The sequence below is a fragment of the Nannospalax galili genome, unplaced genomic scaffold (assembly GCF_000622305.1).
Source record: "Nannospalax galili isolate Female #2095 unplaced genomic scaffold, S.galili_v1.0 scaffold407, whole genome shotgun sequence".
NCBI lineage: Eukaryota > Metazoa > Chordata > Mammalia > Rodentia > Spalacidae > Nannospalax > Nannospalax galili.
In genome coordinates, this window is record NW_008355644.1 from 378,154 (window position 1) to 395,317 (window position 17,164).

Consider the following 17,164-nt stretch of genomic DNA (forward strand, 5'->3'; position numbering starts at 1 on the left):
TTACGCCTTCTCTTTCTCACCCTCTCTGGCCTCCCTTTCCCTCCCCAGTTTAAGTACCCCCGTTTTCCCCTTGATAATACTTGTATCGAACCTGGGTCCTCTGTAAGAACCGCCAGTACTTTTAACCTCTGTGCCATCTCTCCAACCCCCAAGTTCCTCCTTTATCCCCGTGGTTCCTTGTGTGTCCTTCACTCCTCCCCTCCTAGTAGAATACCCCTATTTTCCCCTTGGTAACTTCTGTTGCCTATTATTCCCCTCTTTCCCTTTCCCTTTGGGCCTCCTTTCCATTTTCCTGGGTCCTGCTGTTACATCAGGCTGTATACTCACATAGAGGGATTTGTGCTGAGTTCCACAAATGAAAAAGAACATCTGTCGCTTACTTTTCTGGGTCTCTGTTACTTCATTTAGTATAAGTTTCTATTTCTATTCATTTACCTGCAAATTTCATCTTTCCTTGCCACTAAGTAGAATTCCACTGGGTCATTGTACCACATTTTCATTATCCATTAGTCAGTTCACAGACATTTAGGTTATTTCCATTTTTTAGCTATTGTGAAAAGAGCAGCAACAAACATAGGTGTACAGGTATATCTACAGTAGGATGAGTCCTCTGGGTATATGCCAAAGAATGGTATAGCCAGATTATATGATAAATTCACTTTTAATTTTAGTTTGGTTTTTTCTACTCCCTCTTCTGCCCTAGGTGGGTGGATTTTGATATAGGAGTCCTGTCCAAGGACCCACACTCTGCAGACTCTTATTCTCTGCGTTTTTCCCATTTGTGATCATTTGTGTTCCTGGCCCTCTGTTGCATGAGGGAGCTTCATTGATGAGAACTAAGAGATGCATTAGTGTTCTCTTTACCCTTTGTTTTATGTTCTGTGAGCCTTAGGTGTTGAGGTTGTATTGTAGATGTGTCACTCAGGCTTGGCAATTCACAATCTCTATATATGATCCGTTGTGGGATTCTGTAATAGTCTCCATCCATTGCAAAAGAAGCTTCTTTGATGAGTGATGAGTGGTGACTGGGATACTTATCTGTGAATATAAGGATCCATATTTTGCACATAGTAAGAAATTATATTTGTCTAGGGATGTGACAGCCTTGAGATTTCTTCTGAGATCTATGATTTCACCAGCCATGTTTATTTGACTATGTTTACAGTATCCCACATGAGTTTCCTCCCATTGAGTGGGCTTTAAGTCCAACTAGATAGCTTTTGATTAACCCCCAAATAAAAGTACCACTACTGCACCCATGTCACTTGCTGTGCTTGTCACTGATGTGGTTATTGGGCCTTAACACTGAGGTTGAATCATCCATTGATTTTTTTTTTTCTCCCTTAGCAGCTTTCGTAGTGCTTTCCAAACCTATGAGAGCTAGCCTTCAGGCTTCCAGGTCAGTTCTGGCTCCATTGCTCCAAATCCTGTGTCTGAAGTATGTACTGTCTTCAGCAGTAGGGTCTTATCTTCAAGCTCTGGGAGGCAATCAAGGGCTGTGGCAATAGCCTGTGTAATTTTGAGAGTCTCTTGAACTACCCTGGTCAACAACTCAGAGGAAGGTTTCTCCTTTCTGGTACTGTTTCTTGTTATGTAGTCTTCAGCTATATACACATGGACTTATGTAGCAGTATTCTATGTATAATTTTTTCAGTAGGTTTTTGGACCAATATGATTCCCTCTGGCTTTTTACACTAGTTAGGCATTATTTATTTCTCCTTTCACCCTATCTAACCCTCCCTCTTTACTCTCCCGACTTAAAATATCCCTATTTTCCCCATTTCTCCTTTGATAGCTTCTATATGCTATGGTCCCACCTCTCTTGAGCTCCTTCTTTCCCTTTAACCCCATAGTTCCTTGTATAACTCTCCCTCTCCCCCTCCCATTTAAATACCCCCATTTTACCCATTTCTCCCTTAGTAATACCTGTCTCCTACTGTTCTCTCTCAGGTTCCTTCTTTCATTTTTAGTTTTCAAGAGTTCTTCACATTGCATTCCATAGTGATTGACAAGTTTGCAATCCCGTCAGCAGTGAATGAGTGTTTCCCTTTATCCACATCCTCATCAGCATTTGGTGTCTTTTGTTCTCTTGATCTAGGCCAGTCTGACTGGAGTAAGATGGAATCTTAGAGTGGTTTTGATTTGCATTTCTCTAATTAATAAGGATATTGAGCACTTTTTAAGCTATTTCTTAGCCATTTTTATTTCTTAGTTTGAGAACTCTTTGTTCATATCCTTAGGACCCATCTTTTTATTGAGTTGTTTATTTTCTTGTTTTTTGTTTTTTGAGTTCTTTGTGTATTCTGGATATTAATCCTCTGTCAGATGTATAGCAAGTGAAAATTTTATGCCAATCAGTGGGTTTCCTCTTCACTTCTTTAGTTTCTTTTGGTGTACAGGTTTTTAGTTTAGTGAGGTCCAACTAATAACCAATTGAGAAAGTCTTCTCCTATACCTATATCTTGTAGGGCATTACCTGTGTATTTTTCCCTAGCAGTTTTAGAGTTTCAGGTTTTGTATTGAGGTCTTTAATCCATTTGAAGTTGACTTTTGTGCAGGGTGAAAGATAAGCGTCCAATTTCATTCTTCTGCAAGTAGAGATCCAGTTTTGCCAGTACCATTTGTTGAAGATGCTGTCTTTCCTCCATTGTATGTTCTTGGTACATTTGTCAAATATCACGTGGCCAAAATTGCATGCACTCATGTCTGAGTCTTCTGTTATATTTCACTGATCTACATATCTTTTTTGTGCCAATACCATGATGTTTTTATGACTATAGCTCTGTAATATAGTTTGAGATCTAGTATGGTGATCCTTCCAACATTGCTCTATTTTGCCCAAGATTGCTTTGGTTATCTGGGTGTCTTTTGTGATTCCATATGAATTTTAGTATTTTTTTTCCCTAGCTCTGTGAGAAATGTTGTAGCGATTTTGATTGGCATTGCATTGAATCTGTAGGTTGCTTTTGGTAGGATCATCATTTTCACAGTATTAATTCTGCCAGTCCATGAGCACAGTAGGTCCTTCCAAGAGATGCAAATTTTTATCAGATTTTTTACATTTATTTATTTATTTAATATTTATTTGTGTGTGTATTAATGTTTGTATGTATGTATGTATACATGTGCATGTGTGGATGTCAGAGGACAACTTGCAGGAGTTTGTTTTCTCCTTCTACCATATGGTTCCCAGTACTGAACTCTGGTCTTCAGGCTTAGCAGCAAGCATCTTGCATCTTTACCCACTGAGTCATCTCTATGACCCTTTATCAGTTTTGATTATACCTTTCTAGAAAATGAAAAATATTATTATAATCTTAGCCTTATTTAGTGCTTGGTTTTTTGTTGTTGTTGTTGTTTTGGTCTTTTTTGAGACAGGGTGTCCCTGTAGCCCCAGCTGTCCTGGAACTCACTGTGTAGACCAGGCTGGCCTTGAACTCACAGAGATCCGCCTGCCTCTGCCTCCCAAGTGCTGGGACTACAGATGTGTGCCACCACGCCCAGCTCAAAAACAACTTTTTTAACATCATTACCTTCAACCTTTTCCCACTGTACCAAAGAATAAACACATATGCCCTTTTGTCAGTGATAGGAAAGGACTTAAATATTTGACATTTGCTATTAAATATGTTTCTTTTGTTCTTTCTTCTACAAAACTTATCTTGTCCTTTTAGTAGTTATAGAAAAGACTATTGGTGCCAGGTGTGGTTACACTCGGGAGGCAGAAGCAGGTGGACCTCTGAGTTTGAGGCCAGCCTGGCCTACATAGCAAGTCCCAGGCCAGCTGGGGCTAAAGGGAGACCCTGTCTCAAAAAGACCAAAAAAAAGAAGAAAGGACTGTAAGACTTATTGGCTTGATGGGCTGGAGAGATGGCTCAGCAGTTAAGAACACTGGTTATTCTTACAGAAGACCCAGGTTCAAATCCCAGCATCCACATGACAGCCAACTACTGTCCCTAACTCCAGTCCTGGGGATCCGACAGCCTCTTCTGACCTCTGCGGGCATTGTACGACATGGTGCACTTACCTATATTCAGGCAATACATGGCATGCAATACATGCCTACACATAAAAAAAAATTTTTTTTAATTAAAAAGACTATTGGTTTGAATGATATGTGGTATATGAATGAAAGATCTGTTTTCTCAGACAGTTTGATTCATATGCTGTTGTGAATTAAAGACTGCATTGAGTATGTTAACAAATTATTTTTTTATTTTTATTTTTTTGAAATGGGGTCTTAAAATGAAGCCCTGGCTGGCCTAGATTTGTTATGTAGACCAGGCTGGCCTCTCTCTCACAGAGATCCACCTACCTTAGCCTCCCCGAGTCCTGGGATTAAAGGCATTGCACCACCCATTTGGCACTTGTTCATTTTTTTTTTTTTTAAGTTAAATAATGAGTTAACATTTTCTCCCTCTATAGGAGGAAAAGGATTAGTAGACATTCAGCCTCACTGGGTATCTGCCTTGGCTTGGCCAGAAGAAGGTCCAGCTACAGTCTGGTCAGGAGAGTCTTCAGAGTTACTGTTGGTAGGACGAATGGATGGATCTCTAGGACTGATTGAAGTTGTTGATGTGTCCACCATGCACCGTCGAGAACTGGAACATTGCTATCGAAAAGATGGTGAGTGAGTGTATTTATATCTAGTCAGCAGTTCCCCTTCAAACCAGATAGACCAAGAGTTTTTTTGGTTGAGTGAAAATGCTGAGTAAATGTTACTTTCGGCTTTGCTTTCTAAAATTTCCACTTGGTATTTCATTTTAAGTAGTTACTAAATTGAAATATATTTCTCTTTTAACTCCTATTACACCTCTATGCCAAAGGGAGATTTCATAGTGTTACAACATAGTCATTCATCTTTTTGTGTGAATAACTTAACATTTGTAGCGGGTTTCAATTCTGCCTTAAAAATCGGGGCTGTTGAAGAGGGGGGAAAATTGCTGTAGAAATAAAATTGTTTGATAACTGAGTAAAATTGAGAAAATAGAAGAAGATAGAGAAGGAAAATTCTTGACAACAGATGGTAAGTCTGCTTATATTTTTTTTACTATGTACCTTTGAATAAATGGGCATTTTATTAGTAGTTTTTGTTAGTTATTTGGAGGAACAGAGTGATTCAGAGGTCATACATTGTGCCTGCTTGCATAGCACTGTATTTGACAGAGTTTTGGTGGTGGTGGTGGTGGTGGTGGTGTGTTTCACTCATATTTTTAATAGGTAAGTAGGGATTTAAAAGTTAAAAAGTGGAAGGCATAGAAGGAAAGATCTTTTTCCCATCCACTGACTTCCCCCCTTCCTTATTCTGCCCCATAGATACTATTTTTTACTTCTTCTCTAGCTTTCCAGTATTACACATACTTAGAGAAGCAAAGGTAGCTAGATTGTTAGGGTAAATAATGTTGATGAAATATGGTAAAATACTGAACAGGGGATTAAGTAAGAAAAGGAACAGGTAATTTTTCTGTAGCTTGTATTATTTCACTTCTCAGTTTCATAGCAGATTCTTTCTTGAAAGAGAGAACATGGTACAGTGCCTTAAAACCAACCAAAGAATTAATTGTTTCTTTTTTAACAACCCCCCTAGAAGAATGAAAGTATAAAAATGAAATACTTTTTTCATTCTCAAATGACATTTGTAAAGTGGGTTGCATGAAATATCTACCTCAAAGCTTTCATTTTATGTGATATGTTAGAGCTCTGTGGAAACTTTATTGATGTGGTGGCAATAGCGTATATTTATTTCAGAGTGTCTATCTTTTTTTTTTTTTTTTTTTTTTTTTGGTCTTTGAGACAGGGTCTCCCTGTAGTCCCAGCTGTCCTGGATTCACTATGGAGACCAGCTTGGCTTCGACCTCACAGAGCTCCACCTGCCTCTGCCTCCCGAGTGCTGGGATTAAAGACATGTGCCACCACGCCTGGCCTTAAGAGTGTCTATCTCATGACAGATACATCTTTTTCTCTTGTTTTTATCATGCTAGTATCTGTTACTTGCATTGCTTGGTTCAGTGAAGACAGACCATTCGCAGTCGGATATTTTGATGGAAAGTTGTTAATGGGAACAAAAGAACCACTTGAGAAAGGAGGCATTGTTTTAATTGATGCACATAAGGTAAAGGCCATTTACCTGATAGTTAACTTTTTTGTTGATTTTTATTGTAATAGTTTTTTTAAAATATTTTTACATTGATGATTTACCATTTAATATTATATTGTTACACAATGTCCTTGTGCCCTGTGTTTATGTGGAAATAAATCTGTGTTAAAAGAAAAATCAAGCTACACAAGAAATGAAAGCAAAAGAGTAAAATGGGAGTTCCCTGGGAATGTCCCCTGCTCAGTGTGTCTCCATTATTGTCAGAAATTCCATTGGAGGAGATGGTGATTCCTCAGACAGAGGTTTCTGGTTCAGTGTTTACAGGGTCATCTAGGCAGGTAACATGAATGCATGAAACCAGGATTTGGGAATGTATGGAAGGAGGGTTTAAAAAACAAAAAGCTTGGCAATCACAGCTGTATAAACACTAAATATGCCCCAGATTTTCAAGCATTTCCACTCATTTGGGGTGAGGTGTGTTTTTTTTTTTTCCTTTTGTTTTCATCTTTTTCACATTGTAATGATTACCAATCAATAAAAATGACTCAGTACATATATATGCAAATGACAGGTCTCTTCAGTCACAATTTCATAATTTATTTAGTTTAACATAATTCATTTAGCTTTGACTGCAACAGATATATATCAGATATGACATCTGATATATATATATATGTGTGTGTGTATACATATATATGATGCATATAAATTCTTAATTTTTCAAAGTAATCAAGTAATAGTAGTACAGGCTATAACTATTGAATATAAAGTATTATTTTGAAGCAAAGTATTACTCTGATTTTTTTCCCCCCACCATTTTAAGGACACTCTTGTTAGTATGAAATGGGACCCAACAGGTCATATTCTTATGACATGTGCCAAAGAAGAAAATGTGAAACTCTGGGGACCTGTTTCAGGATGTTGGCATTGTCTCCATTCACTCTGCCATCCATCTGTTGTAAATGGCATCGCTTGGTGCAGTCTTCCAGGGAAAGGATCCAAGTTGCAGTTACTGATGGCTACGTATGTTATAAATTTGTGTGTTAACTTTTATATTAGTAAAGTCTGTTAACTTGCATTGAATACAATTTCTCAGTAGTCTCAATTTAGTTCCCATTGCTATTTTTATAATATGTAATGTCATCAAGTACCTCAGAGAAATAAAAGGCACATTTTTAGACTTTCACTTGGTACGTAATCTCCTTTTGTGACTTTTTTTTAAAGTGGCTGTCAGAATGGCTTAGTATGTGTTTGGTGTATTCCACAAGATACCACACAGACCAGTGTGACTAGCTCAGAAGGATGGTGGGACCAGGAATCAAATTGTCAGGTAATGTGTTGGAGCCTTTATCTGAAATCATTGCACAATAGTTCTTCTTCAGTAAGGTGTTTACAACTATTTCTCCCCAAAGGGCAAGATCTGTTAAGGAAATGTAAATAATTGGAGTAATTTATATGCTTTCTTGGGTTTAATTTGAGTAAGCCAGAGACACTATAGTTATTACATTGAGCTATGTCATGTATATTGAGTGATAAATATATCAGATATACCATTAAGTCTTTGGTACAGTGTAGTAATACAATGGAGTACCCCATCCAGAGTATCTCCTACCAGTGTCAGAATTTCACCTGTCAAGAGTGATTTCTTTATTTTAACAGAAAAGTTAGAGATTTGCATGTATAAAGAGCTATCTAGATATGTAGTACAAATTTATGAGTCTGGGAGTTGGAAGATATGGAAAAGGTAAAAAAGCAAAACCAACCAAACAAAAACACCCAAGAAGTACACATGCCTCCTATAATAAGCAGAGCTTCTTAAACTTTGTCCACTCCCAACCCCTTTTCACCTAAGAAATTTTTATTTTTTATTCCAAAGAGAGGCAGTTTTTAACACATTTTTTCCAGAAATAACTTGAAACAGGTTACATAAATATATGTATATATATACACACATACACATACACAATGAAGTTTAAGGTTGGGGAGAAATAGGAATAAGAAATCAAAGACCAAAGGATTTGCCAACATGGGGTCAACTTTGGTGGAATAATGAAGGTTTCCATTAGCTTTTTTTTTTTCAATCCTAACGAGTTTTGGGGGCATAACAGAGCATAGGGTGGGGGTTTTTTACAGAACAGTAGGCACCACCTCCCCCTTTTACAGCTGTGCTGGAAAGTCCACACTCAAATATAGATCCTGTGACTTCCCAACAGCTGCACAAAATGGCAAGAGAGGTGCCTCATGGAGTTCTCAGCTTATATATCCTTAGCCCCTCCCCAACATGCAGCTAAGGTCAACTGATTGGGTGGGAGGGGTAACTGACTCCCCCATCAACTCCTTGATGAGTGTGGGAAGGAGGTGTGAATATAGCTTGCTGGCATAGTGGTCAGAGGACACGTCCAGGTAATAATCTGCCTCTTGCTTTGGCTCTTACGTTCTTTCCGACAACCTCTTCCACAGAAGTCCCTGAGTCCTGGAGGGGGTGGTAGGTGTGGGGTGATCTTCCTCCCATTGTGGCAAGGCTGTGAACTTTTGGTTCTCTGCATCATCTGTTTTCCATGGGCTATTGGCCCATTTCAGTGGGAGTCCATCTACTATAAAAACACAAACAGCAAGAAGCAAGACCATCTAAACAGTGAATACTACAATAACTTAACCTGTGGGCATAAACACAAATGCTCGGGTGGTACTTCAGTTGTTGCATCACATCCATCAAACAATGCAATTACAGTGGCTTCTCCACTGGGGCCTGTATCCTCCCCTGCCACAGGGAGTTGGTCTGGTCTACTGTACCAATGTGTGTTCCATCTCCAGGAGCAGGCATTATATCCAATCAAAAATTTGCTGGTTGTACATACACTAGACATGCCACTGTTGCACCAGCTGGAACATTTTATTTGGCATGTTGGTATTGCAGTACACTGGGTCCGTTGTTGAGCAGAATTATAGGGGATAGTTCCCCCCAGCCACGTATATGTCATCTTCTGGCACTATGAAAGCCATCCATCCAGTGGCAGGGAGTTTCCAGTTTAGTCCAAGCTTGATTTCTCCCTTGCCTGCATTCACATCATGAGATATCTTCAGCAGTAGGGTTTTACCGTCCACTTCTGGTGTACAACCAACATTATTGGCAATGACCTTCATTGTTTTGGGGACCTCTAGGGCCCCTCTGGCCAACAGTTCATAGGGGGCAACCCACCTCTGGCACTGAGATTTTCATTTAATAACCATATGACTTTTGGTAGGGCTTTCTTCCATCTCCATAGGGTTCCTTCTTAAGGCTTTTTTTTTTTTCAATTGTATCAGGAGAATTTTTCCCCCTTTATTCCCATAGTTCTTTGTATAGCCTTCCTTCCTCCCTTCCCCTTTAACTATCTGCTTTTTGCATATTTCTCCCTTAGTAACACCTTTCTCCTACTATTCTCTCTTGGGTTCCTTCTTTCCCTTTACCTCCCTGGTTCCCTTCTGTATTTCTGGTTCCTGCAATTATATCAGAATATGCACTCACTTATAAGGATTTAGTGCTAGGATCCACAAATGAGGGAGAACATATGTCTTTTGTTTTTCTGAGTCTGTGTTACTTAAACACTTAGTATAACAGTTTCTAGATCCACTGGTTTACCTGCAAATTTCATTATTTCATCTTTCTTTACTGCTAAGTAGAACTCAGTTGTGTAAATGTACCGCATTTTCGTTACCCACTTGTCAGTTGAGGGGCACTTAGGTTGCTTCCATCCATCTCTTAGCTATTGTGAAAAGAGCAGAACAAACGTGGTTGTGCAAGTATCTCTGCAATAGGATGAGTCCTTTGGGTATATGCCAAGGAGTGGTATAACCAGATCATATGGTAGGTTCATTTTTAGTTTTTTTAGAGTTCTCCACACTTCACCTAAGAAATTTTTATTTGACCCTGAGTTCATAAGTATTATGTACTAAGATATACAGATCAAACATTTATTGATAATAATTTTTATTTTTATTTTTTGGTCTTTTTGAGACAGGGCCTCCCTGTAGCCTCAGCTGGCCTAGAATGTACTATGTAGACAGGCTGGCCTTGAACTCACAGAGATCTGCCTGCCTCTGCCTCAGAGTGCTGGGATTAAAGGCATGTACCACCACAGTGGCCTTGATAATAAATCTTAATGAAATTTATTTTAAAGCAGTTCTTTGATATACATATAATTTTACCGTTTATTAAAGATGAAAGCCAATGTGATGGATGTGCTCGTTTATTTTTACATTAAAGAATTAAATCATGAGTGAATATTTGATAGTGCAGATGTAGAGTATCTTCAGTGTTTTTCACAGTTGATCAGTATTTTGCTTTTATTATTGTCAATACTGAGACCACCATTTTGCATTAATATATGGTACAAAATGGCAAAGATTATTTAGGGCCATTTCATAAATTGTTGGAAATTCTGTCCTAATTCCAAGCCAAAATTCACTTAATGGTTTCTTTTAATAAAACTCAGGTTAGTGACTGAAAGAGCAATCTTTAATACCAAGCATTCAAGTGCAGTACAACCCAAAGATATACTAATTTGATACTTGCTGAGGAATGACAATACAAAAATACTGTCTTTATTTTCCATAATTAAGCCATTATGTTTCTATAAGAACAGAAAATTGCATGTAAAATCACTACAATTCATAATATACAATAGCCTCAAATTTGAACCAAGGTGTTTCATGCAACCGTCATTGGTGTTACATGGTGTGGCAGTATGGTACAGTGCAAGAGCAGTCATGTGTTCAGTGCCAAGGCTCAGTGAACTCGTGCAATGCAACACAGCCAAACGCTGTCAGAGATACCTTTGGATACATTATGAATTTGATTTGGGATTAATTGTTGGTCATTGAGTGGTCAGAAACCTTTTGCTATTGCCACTTATTTTGCAGTCTTCACATTCAGTTACTAAGTGAAATAATGACCCTAGTTTAATAAGTTTTTATATAAAGGGCACAGCTGCCACCATGTTGCCTATCATCTCCCTAGAATTAAGAGCCTATTGTTAACAGTAATGTTTTTAAACTTTATTTTCATTTTATGTGTATGTGTGCTATACCTGCATGTATGTGCACACATGTCATGCAGTGCCCATGGAGGCCAGAAGAGGGCACAATACCATGTGGGTACTGGGATACAAACCCAGGTCTTCTGTAAAACTCAGTTTTAGCACATAAGAACCAGAGTGAGATTTTATTATTCAGTCAGGTTAACTAACTTTTATGAGAGAAAGTATCTCTAGCTCCACCCCCAATTTTATTCTACTGAAATGTAAAATTTCCAAGAATGAGTTATAAATCTTGAACCTGTAAATTCTTTTAAAGCTAATACAAGTTGAAAATGAATTACAGGATGGCTATAGGAAATCGGCCAGAGTCAAGTGTGTATATCAGCTGCGGGGACACATTACTCCTGTCCGGACTGTGGCCTTCAGTTCTGATGGACTGGCCTTGGTGTCTGGTGGACTTGGAGGACTCATGAACATTTGGTCTTTAAGGGTAAGGACACAGATTTCATTTTTTTAATGTTATTATTTTTATTTTATGTGTATGAGTGTGTTGCTTGCATGTGTGTAAGTGTACCCATGTCATGCAGTGCCCGCAGAGGTCAGAAGAAGGCATGGGATCCTCTGGAACTGGAGTTACAGACAGTTGTTAGCCGCCATGTGGGTGCTGGGAATCAAACCCAGGTCTTCTGCAAGAGCAGTCTGTGTTCTTAACCACTGAGCCATCTCTCCAGCCCCACAGATTTATTCTTACCTTAGGAAATATTTTTATGGACTGGTCAGGATGGCACTGAACTCACTATGTAGACCAGACTGGCCTTGATCTCAGAGAGATCCACCTGCCTCTGCCTCCCAAGTACTGTGATAAGGCATTTGCCACCATGCCCTGCTCATGATAAATATTTTTATAGTCATCAAGCCCTAGAAAAGTAGGTAGTAGGTAAGCAATCGAACATCGTTAAATTTGGCTAAAGTATAAATTTTAGTGTTATGGTTTTGTGAATGTAAAGTAATGTCGATGATGCCTAAGGTTAAGAAATGAGTATTGATAATTCTGTCTCACTTTAGGATGGCTCTGTCTTGCAAACAGTGGTGATAGGCTCTGGAGCTATTCAGACTACAGTATGGATTCCAGAAGTTGGAGTAGCTGCTTGCTCAAATAGATCAAAGGTAATAGTACAGTTATACCAAACCATAGAATATAAGCCTGTAAAGAATTTCATAAACTATAGTCCAAGCACCTCACTTACAAAGGAGAAACCGGATATCTGAAAGCATTGTTACTTGACCAGGATAATGCAACTATTTAATGGTATAGAGAGAATCAGAACCTAGGAATGCTCTTTTGCTATTTAATACTCTTTCTGCTCTACCTTGGCTTCGGTTGAGGGTGCCTGATGTTTTTTTTTTTTTTTTTAATTTTATTTCTGTTGGAAGATACAAAGTAGATTTTGACTTGCTGCCGTCTTTTTTTAATATAGCACAAAATTATCTCAGAAGGATTTTGTGTGGAAAAACATCTCAAAGACATTTAAGTCAAGTATCCAAAATATATCTTGCTTTGAATTGCAACATTCTAATAAAGATACTAGCCAGCTTAACTGTGAGGTAATTCTGTATTCCTTGAAGAATGCTATGCTCTTGAAGATCAGAGCAGTGTGCTGCTTTGATGTACATTTTTACATGGTTAAATGATACTAAAATAAGCTATAATTCTGCATGAATAGTCCTACTAAAGCAAAAAATAAAAACTAACCAATCCTAGGATACTTTGTAATATTAGCAGTATTTTGTGTAAAACCCTAGGCAGTGGTAATAACCATTGAACATACATACTGTGTAGAGTAGGGCAGTTCTGGGATTCTATAGGTGTGTTCTCAGGAATCAGAACTATTTCTTCTAGGACTCCTGTGGTTATGTCAGGTTTTTGAAATATATGGAACCCTTGTTCTACAAGTCCTCTGAACTAACAGATAATTGACAGTATTTCCTCAAAGAAAATCAGCTAAATCAAGGTGGTTCACAAGTTTTATGATTATTTTTATTCACTCATTTATACTTAGATAAAATTAGGATGTTTTAAAGTTCTGTAAGCATTCTTTATGCAGTTACTGGAAAGATTTCTCAGATTGAATGGTGATATCATGGTTTTTATTCTTTTATTTAAACAAATTTACCATGTGACATGATTTATTTCCAACTAGGATGTTTTGGTTGTGAACTGTACAGCAGAATGGGCTTCTGCCAATCACGTTTTAGCAACATGTAGGACAGCCTTGAAACAACAGGGTGTTCTGGGAATAAACATGGCTCCTTGCATGAGAGCATTTCTGGAACGGCTACCCATGATGCTTCAGGAGCAGTATGCCTATGAAAAGGTAACCCACTGACTAACTCTTAGAGGACTCAGTGCTTTGAAATTTGAATTACAGTTTTGAGTTTGCCCCCTCAAGGACATAAGTGGGCAGAATTAAGTGAAGTCAGTTGTGCCTAAAACAGTTGTTCAGTAATTTTAAGCCTTTCTTACTTTGTTTTCACCAGAGTAAAAATATATATGCCCCAAACATTTGTGTTTATATCATTCCTTTTCAGATGATTTATTCACTACAAAAGGTCTTAAAATATCTTTGCCTTGAGTATGGTCTTCTAATTTCTGACTGGTGTAGTTGTTTATGTGTGGCTTTGCATTCCAAAGGTAGATGGTTAGGGATGGATGTGGATGTCAGAAAGCGATTCTTCTCCATGAGTTTGTGGGAAGTTTAGAATAACTAATGCTGAACTTAGTAAGGTCCAAAATATTGGAATGGGGGCTAGAGAGATGGTCAGTGGCTAAAAGCACTGGCTTTTAACCAGTTCCCATCACCCATACGGTAGTTAACAACTGACTATAACTCCTGTTCCAGGGAATCTCATGCCCTCTTCTGGCGTCTGTAGGCTTTACACAACACAGGTACACTTACACACATGCAGACAAAACATTCATTCATACACGTAAAATACAAATAAATAAATTTTTAAAAATTAAAAAAAAAATACTAAAATGAGGAATTAGGAAATCTGACCCTTTGCCCAAGCAGTGATCCTTAAGCAACCTGTCTTCTAGCCCTCAGTAGTCAATCTGCTGTCCCTAGGCAGGACTTTTGTTCTCTCTCTCTTTTGCCAAGTTCCTTCTAAATAGTCAGCTGCTACCACACCCAGTTAATTTCCCTGAAAAATTTTCCCAAATTTATTTTCACAGTGTCTGTGACAGAGCTGCTCTGCTATGGCTAGGGACCATGGCATAAAGAAGGATTTTCCTTTGACGGCTAACAGAGTTTTCTTGGTAAAGGAAGAACTGTTAGGAGACAGGTCTTTGTGGTTTGGTTGTTATCTGCTTACCCTTTTTTTTTTTTAATGAGAACAAAACAGCCTGTATTAGATCCTGGAAATAAAAAAGGATCTCAATAGTAAAACTATTAAATAAAGTTCTGTGGTTTAATTAATATTGTACCAACCTAGGTTTCTTAGTTTCTGTAAATATACTATTATATGTATAGGTGTTATATATTAGAGAAAGTTGAGTGAAGAGTATATAGACTTCTCTGTACTATCTCTGTAATTATGTAAATTTTAAATTATTTGAAAGAAAAAAGCTTGCAGTTTAAACAAAAAATATGATTACAGCTTTCCTAAAGCATAAATTTGGACTATTTGACCTGACTCCTCAACATGATATCATTGCATTATCTCTTAGCCTCATGTGGTTTGTGGTGACCAGCTTGTGCACAGCCCCTACATGCAATGTCTGGCTTCCCTTGCTGTGGGACTCCATCTGGATCAGCTGTTGTGTAGCCCTCCAGTACCACCACACCACCAGAACTGCCTCCCTGACCCTTCATCCTGGAATCCAAATGAGTGGGCCTGGTTAGAGTGCTTCTCAACCACCATCAAAGCTGCAGAAGCCCTGACTAATGGAGCCCAATTTCCAGAATCTTTTACAGTTCCAGATCTAGAGCCTGTTCCAGAGGATGAACTAGCACTACTGATGGTAAAAACAACATAAACTGCTGCTATTTGTAGCTGAGGTTATATCTTGGGTATTGAGCATACCACAGACCCTTTTGTAGTTTGAATAGCTAGCAGCATTAAGATAAACTGAAAATATTTTTCTTTCAGGTGGTCATTTCCAGTTTTGATGACAGGCTTCTGTGGTAACATGGCTCTTGTAAACCTGCTGGCTCTAAATAACATAGTTCTATACTTTTCTGTTTTCTTTCGTCTACAGGTGCTTGTTAAGCCTTATTTGTATACATTCTTAATAATTTCTCTAGGTCAAACTGTGAGATTTGTGCCACAGAGATTCTAATTTACTTGGCACTTTAATCATGCCAATAATCAGCATCAAGTGAAGAGCATTCAGTTTGTCATTTCTTTTTTATTGTGTTTGATTGTGTCTCGTGTTAGAAATTGAGGTGAAGGTAGTTTAAGCCCGCACCTGATCTAACAACCTCTTTAATTAAGATGTATGTAACCATAAAGATGTAAATACAATATTAAACAGATAACTGTGAATTGAGGAAAATGGTCTAAATATAGAACTTTAAAACAAGAAAAAATGTCTTTCATGGTGTTGGGGACATGATGCCGAGTTTGTCTACCTGGCATGTATAAGACATCAAGTTCAATCCCTAGCACCACACACAAATAAAATGAATAGACAAGACTAGACTAGGATATAATACAATAGAACAGAAATCAGATCTTTCTGAACCCATTTGACCCACATCTGTCATTTTACACAGAAACTGAAGCCTATAACAATGAACAATGAATAAGCTATACAAAGAATTCATGAAGGCAGTGGGTTTTGTACATGACCTTGCATCCATAGGTGCTCAATAAACATAAATGGTTAGCTTTGAATTACCAAGGCTACAGCAATAGCAAAAGTGATTGTAATAAGAGTAAATAATAGAATGTACAAAAGCAAATTTGAAACTATGAAATTGATCTTGCTGGGTGGTCTGTTGTGTGCCTGTAGTCCCAGCTTCTTGGGAAGGATTTTAAGAATTTTGAAGCCAGCCAGCTTGGGCAACATAGTGAGAACCCTGTCTTTAAAACAAAAAACAAAACCCCAGCAACTTTTGACATGTCATAATATTGCCATGTTCTTTGGAGAGGAGGCTTTGTCACTAGTCAAGAACAGACAGATCAAGCTGGAAAGATGGCTCAGAGGTTAAGAGCTCTGGCTATTCTTGCAGAAGACCCCAGGTTCAGTTCCTAGCACCCATATGTCAGCTAACAACTGTCCTTAACTCCAGTTCCAAGGGATCCAATGCCCTCTTCTGGCCTCCACGGGCATTGTACACATGGGTACACTTATATTTATTCAGGCAAAACACTCATACATATAAAAGGAAAATAAATTAATAATTTTTCTTTAAAGTACAGACAAGTTTTGAGTGAGCATTATTGATACTGATGTGTTCTCTGTCTTACAGGATAACAGCAAATGGATCAATGGCATGGATGAACAAATTATGTCTTGGGCAACTTCTAGACCTGAGGTCAGTAAAGATGAGGATAACTCCATGATGGTTTTCAGTCAGGATTTTGATTACAAATGACTTTTTTAATTATGAATTTGGTGTCCTCGTGTTTTGTATAGAGGCTGGCACACACTTGTGCTCAGTATGTTTGAGTAAACGGATGACTCTAACTTCAGGTGATTGTGGGTTTTCTAGGACTGGCACCTGGGAGGCAAATGTGATGTCTACTTATGGGGTGCTGGCAGGCATGGACAGCTGGCAGAAGCTGGAAGAAATGTAATGGTACCAGCTACAGCTCCTTCATTCTCACAGGCCCAACAGGTAACTATAAAGAAGAAACATGAAAATTCCTTGAGAATTATAGGATAAAGCTTGTCTGTTTTGTAGTCTGTTATGGGGAGTCATTAAAGAACCTCCTACAAATAAAAGCTTACTAAAGTTTTATCAGACTTAAGACATTTTGTTAAGTTCCTAAATTGTTGTTCTAAGTGTAGTGAATTGACCATGATGTATTAGGCCTGTGT

The 17,164-nt window shown here is 38.2% G+C and overlaps 1 protein-coding gene across 10 annotated transcripts in view; it reads left to right on the top strand.

The window, feature by feature from the left end:
* Positions 1–17,164, top strand: part of Herc1 (HECT and RLD domain containing E3 ubiquitin protein ligase family member 1) — a 199,422-nt gene that overhangs the window by 158,120 nt on the left and 24,138 nt on the right. For all 10 annotated transcript variants that reach the window (XM_029556090.1, XM_029556083.1, XM_029556082.1 and 7 more), the window contains 10 exons: positions 4,426–4,626; positions 5,982–6,112; positions 6,921–7,120; positions 7,322–7,427; positions 11,459–11,605; positions 12,181–12,282; positions 13,317–13,490; positions 14,846–15,139; positions 16,593–16,658; positions 16,836–16,961. In XM_029556090.1, coding sequence (XP_029411950.1) covers positions 4,426–4,626; positions 5,982–6,112; positions 6,921–7,120; positions 7,322–7,427; positions 11,459–11,605; positions 12,181–12,282; positions 13,317–13,490; positions 14,846–15,139; positions 16,593–16,658; positions 16,836–16,961 — 1,547 coding nt within the window. The remainder of the gene's footprint in view (positions 1–4,425; positions 4,627–5,981; positions 6,113–6,920; positions 7,121–7,321; positions 7,428–11,458; positions 11,606–12,180; positions 12,283–13,316; positions 13,491–14,845; positions 15,140–16,592; positions 16,659–16,835; positions 16,962–17,164) is intronic.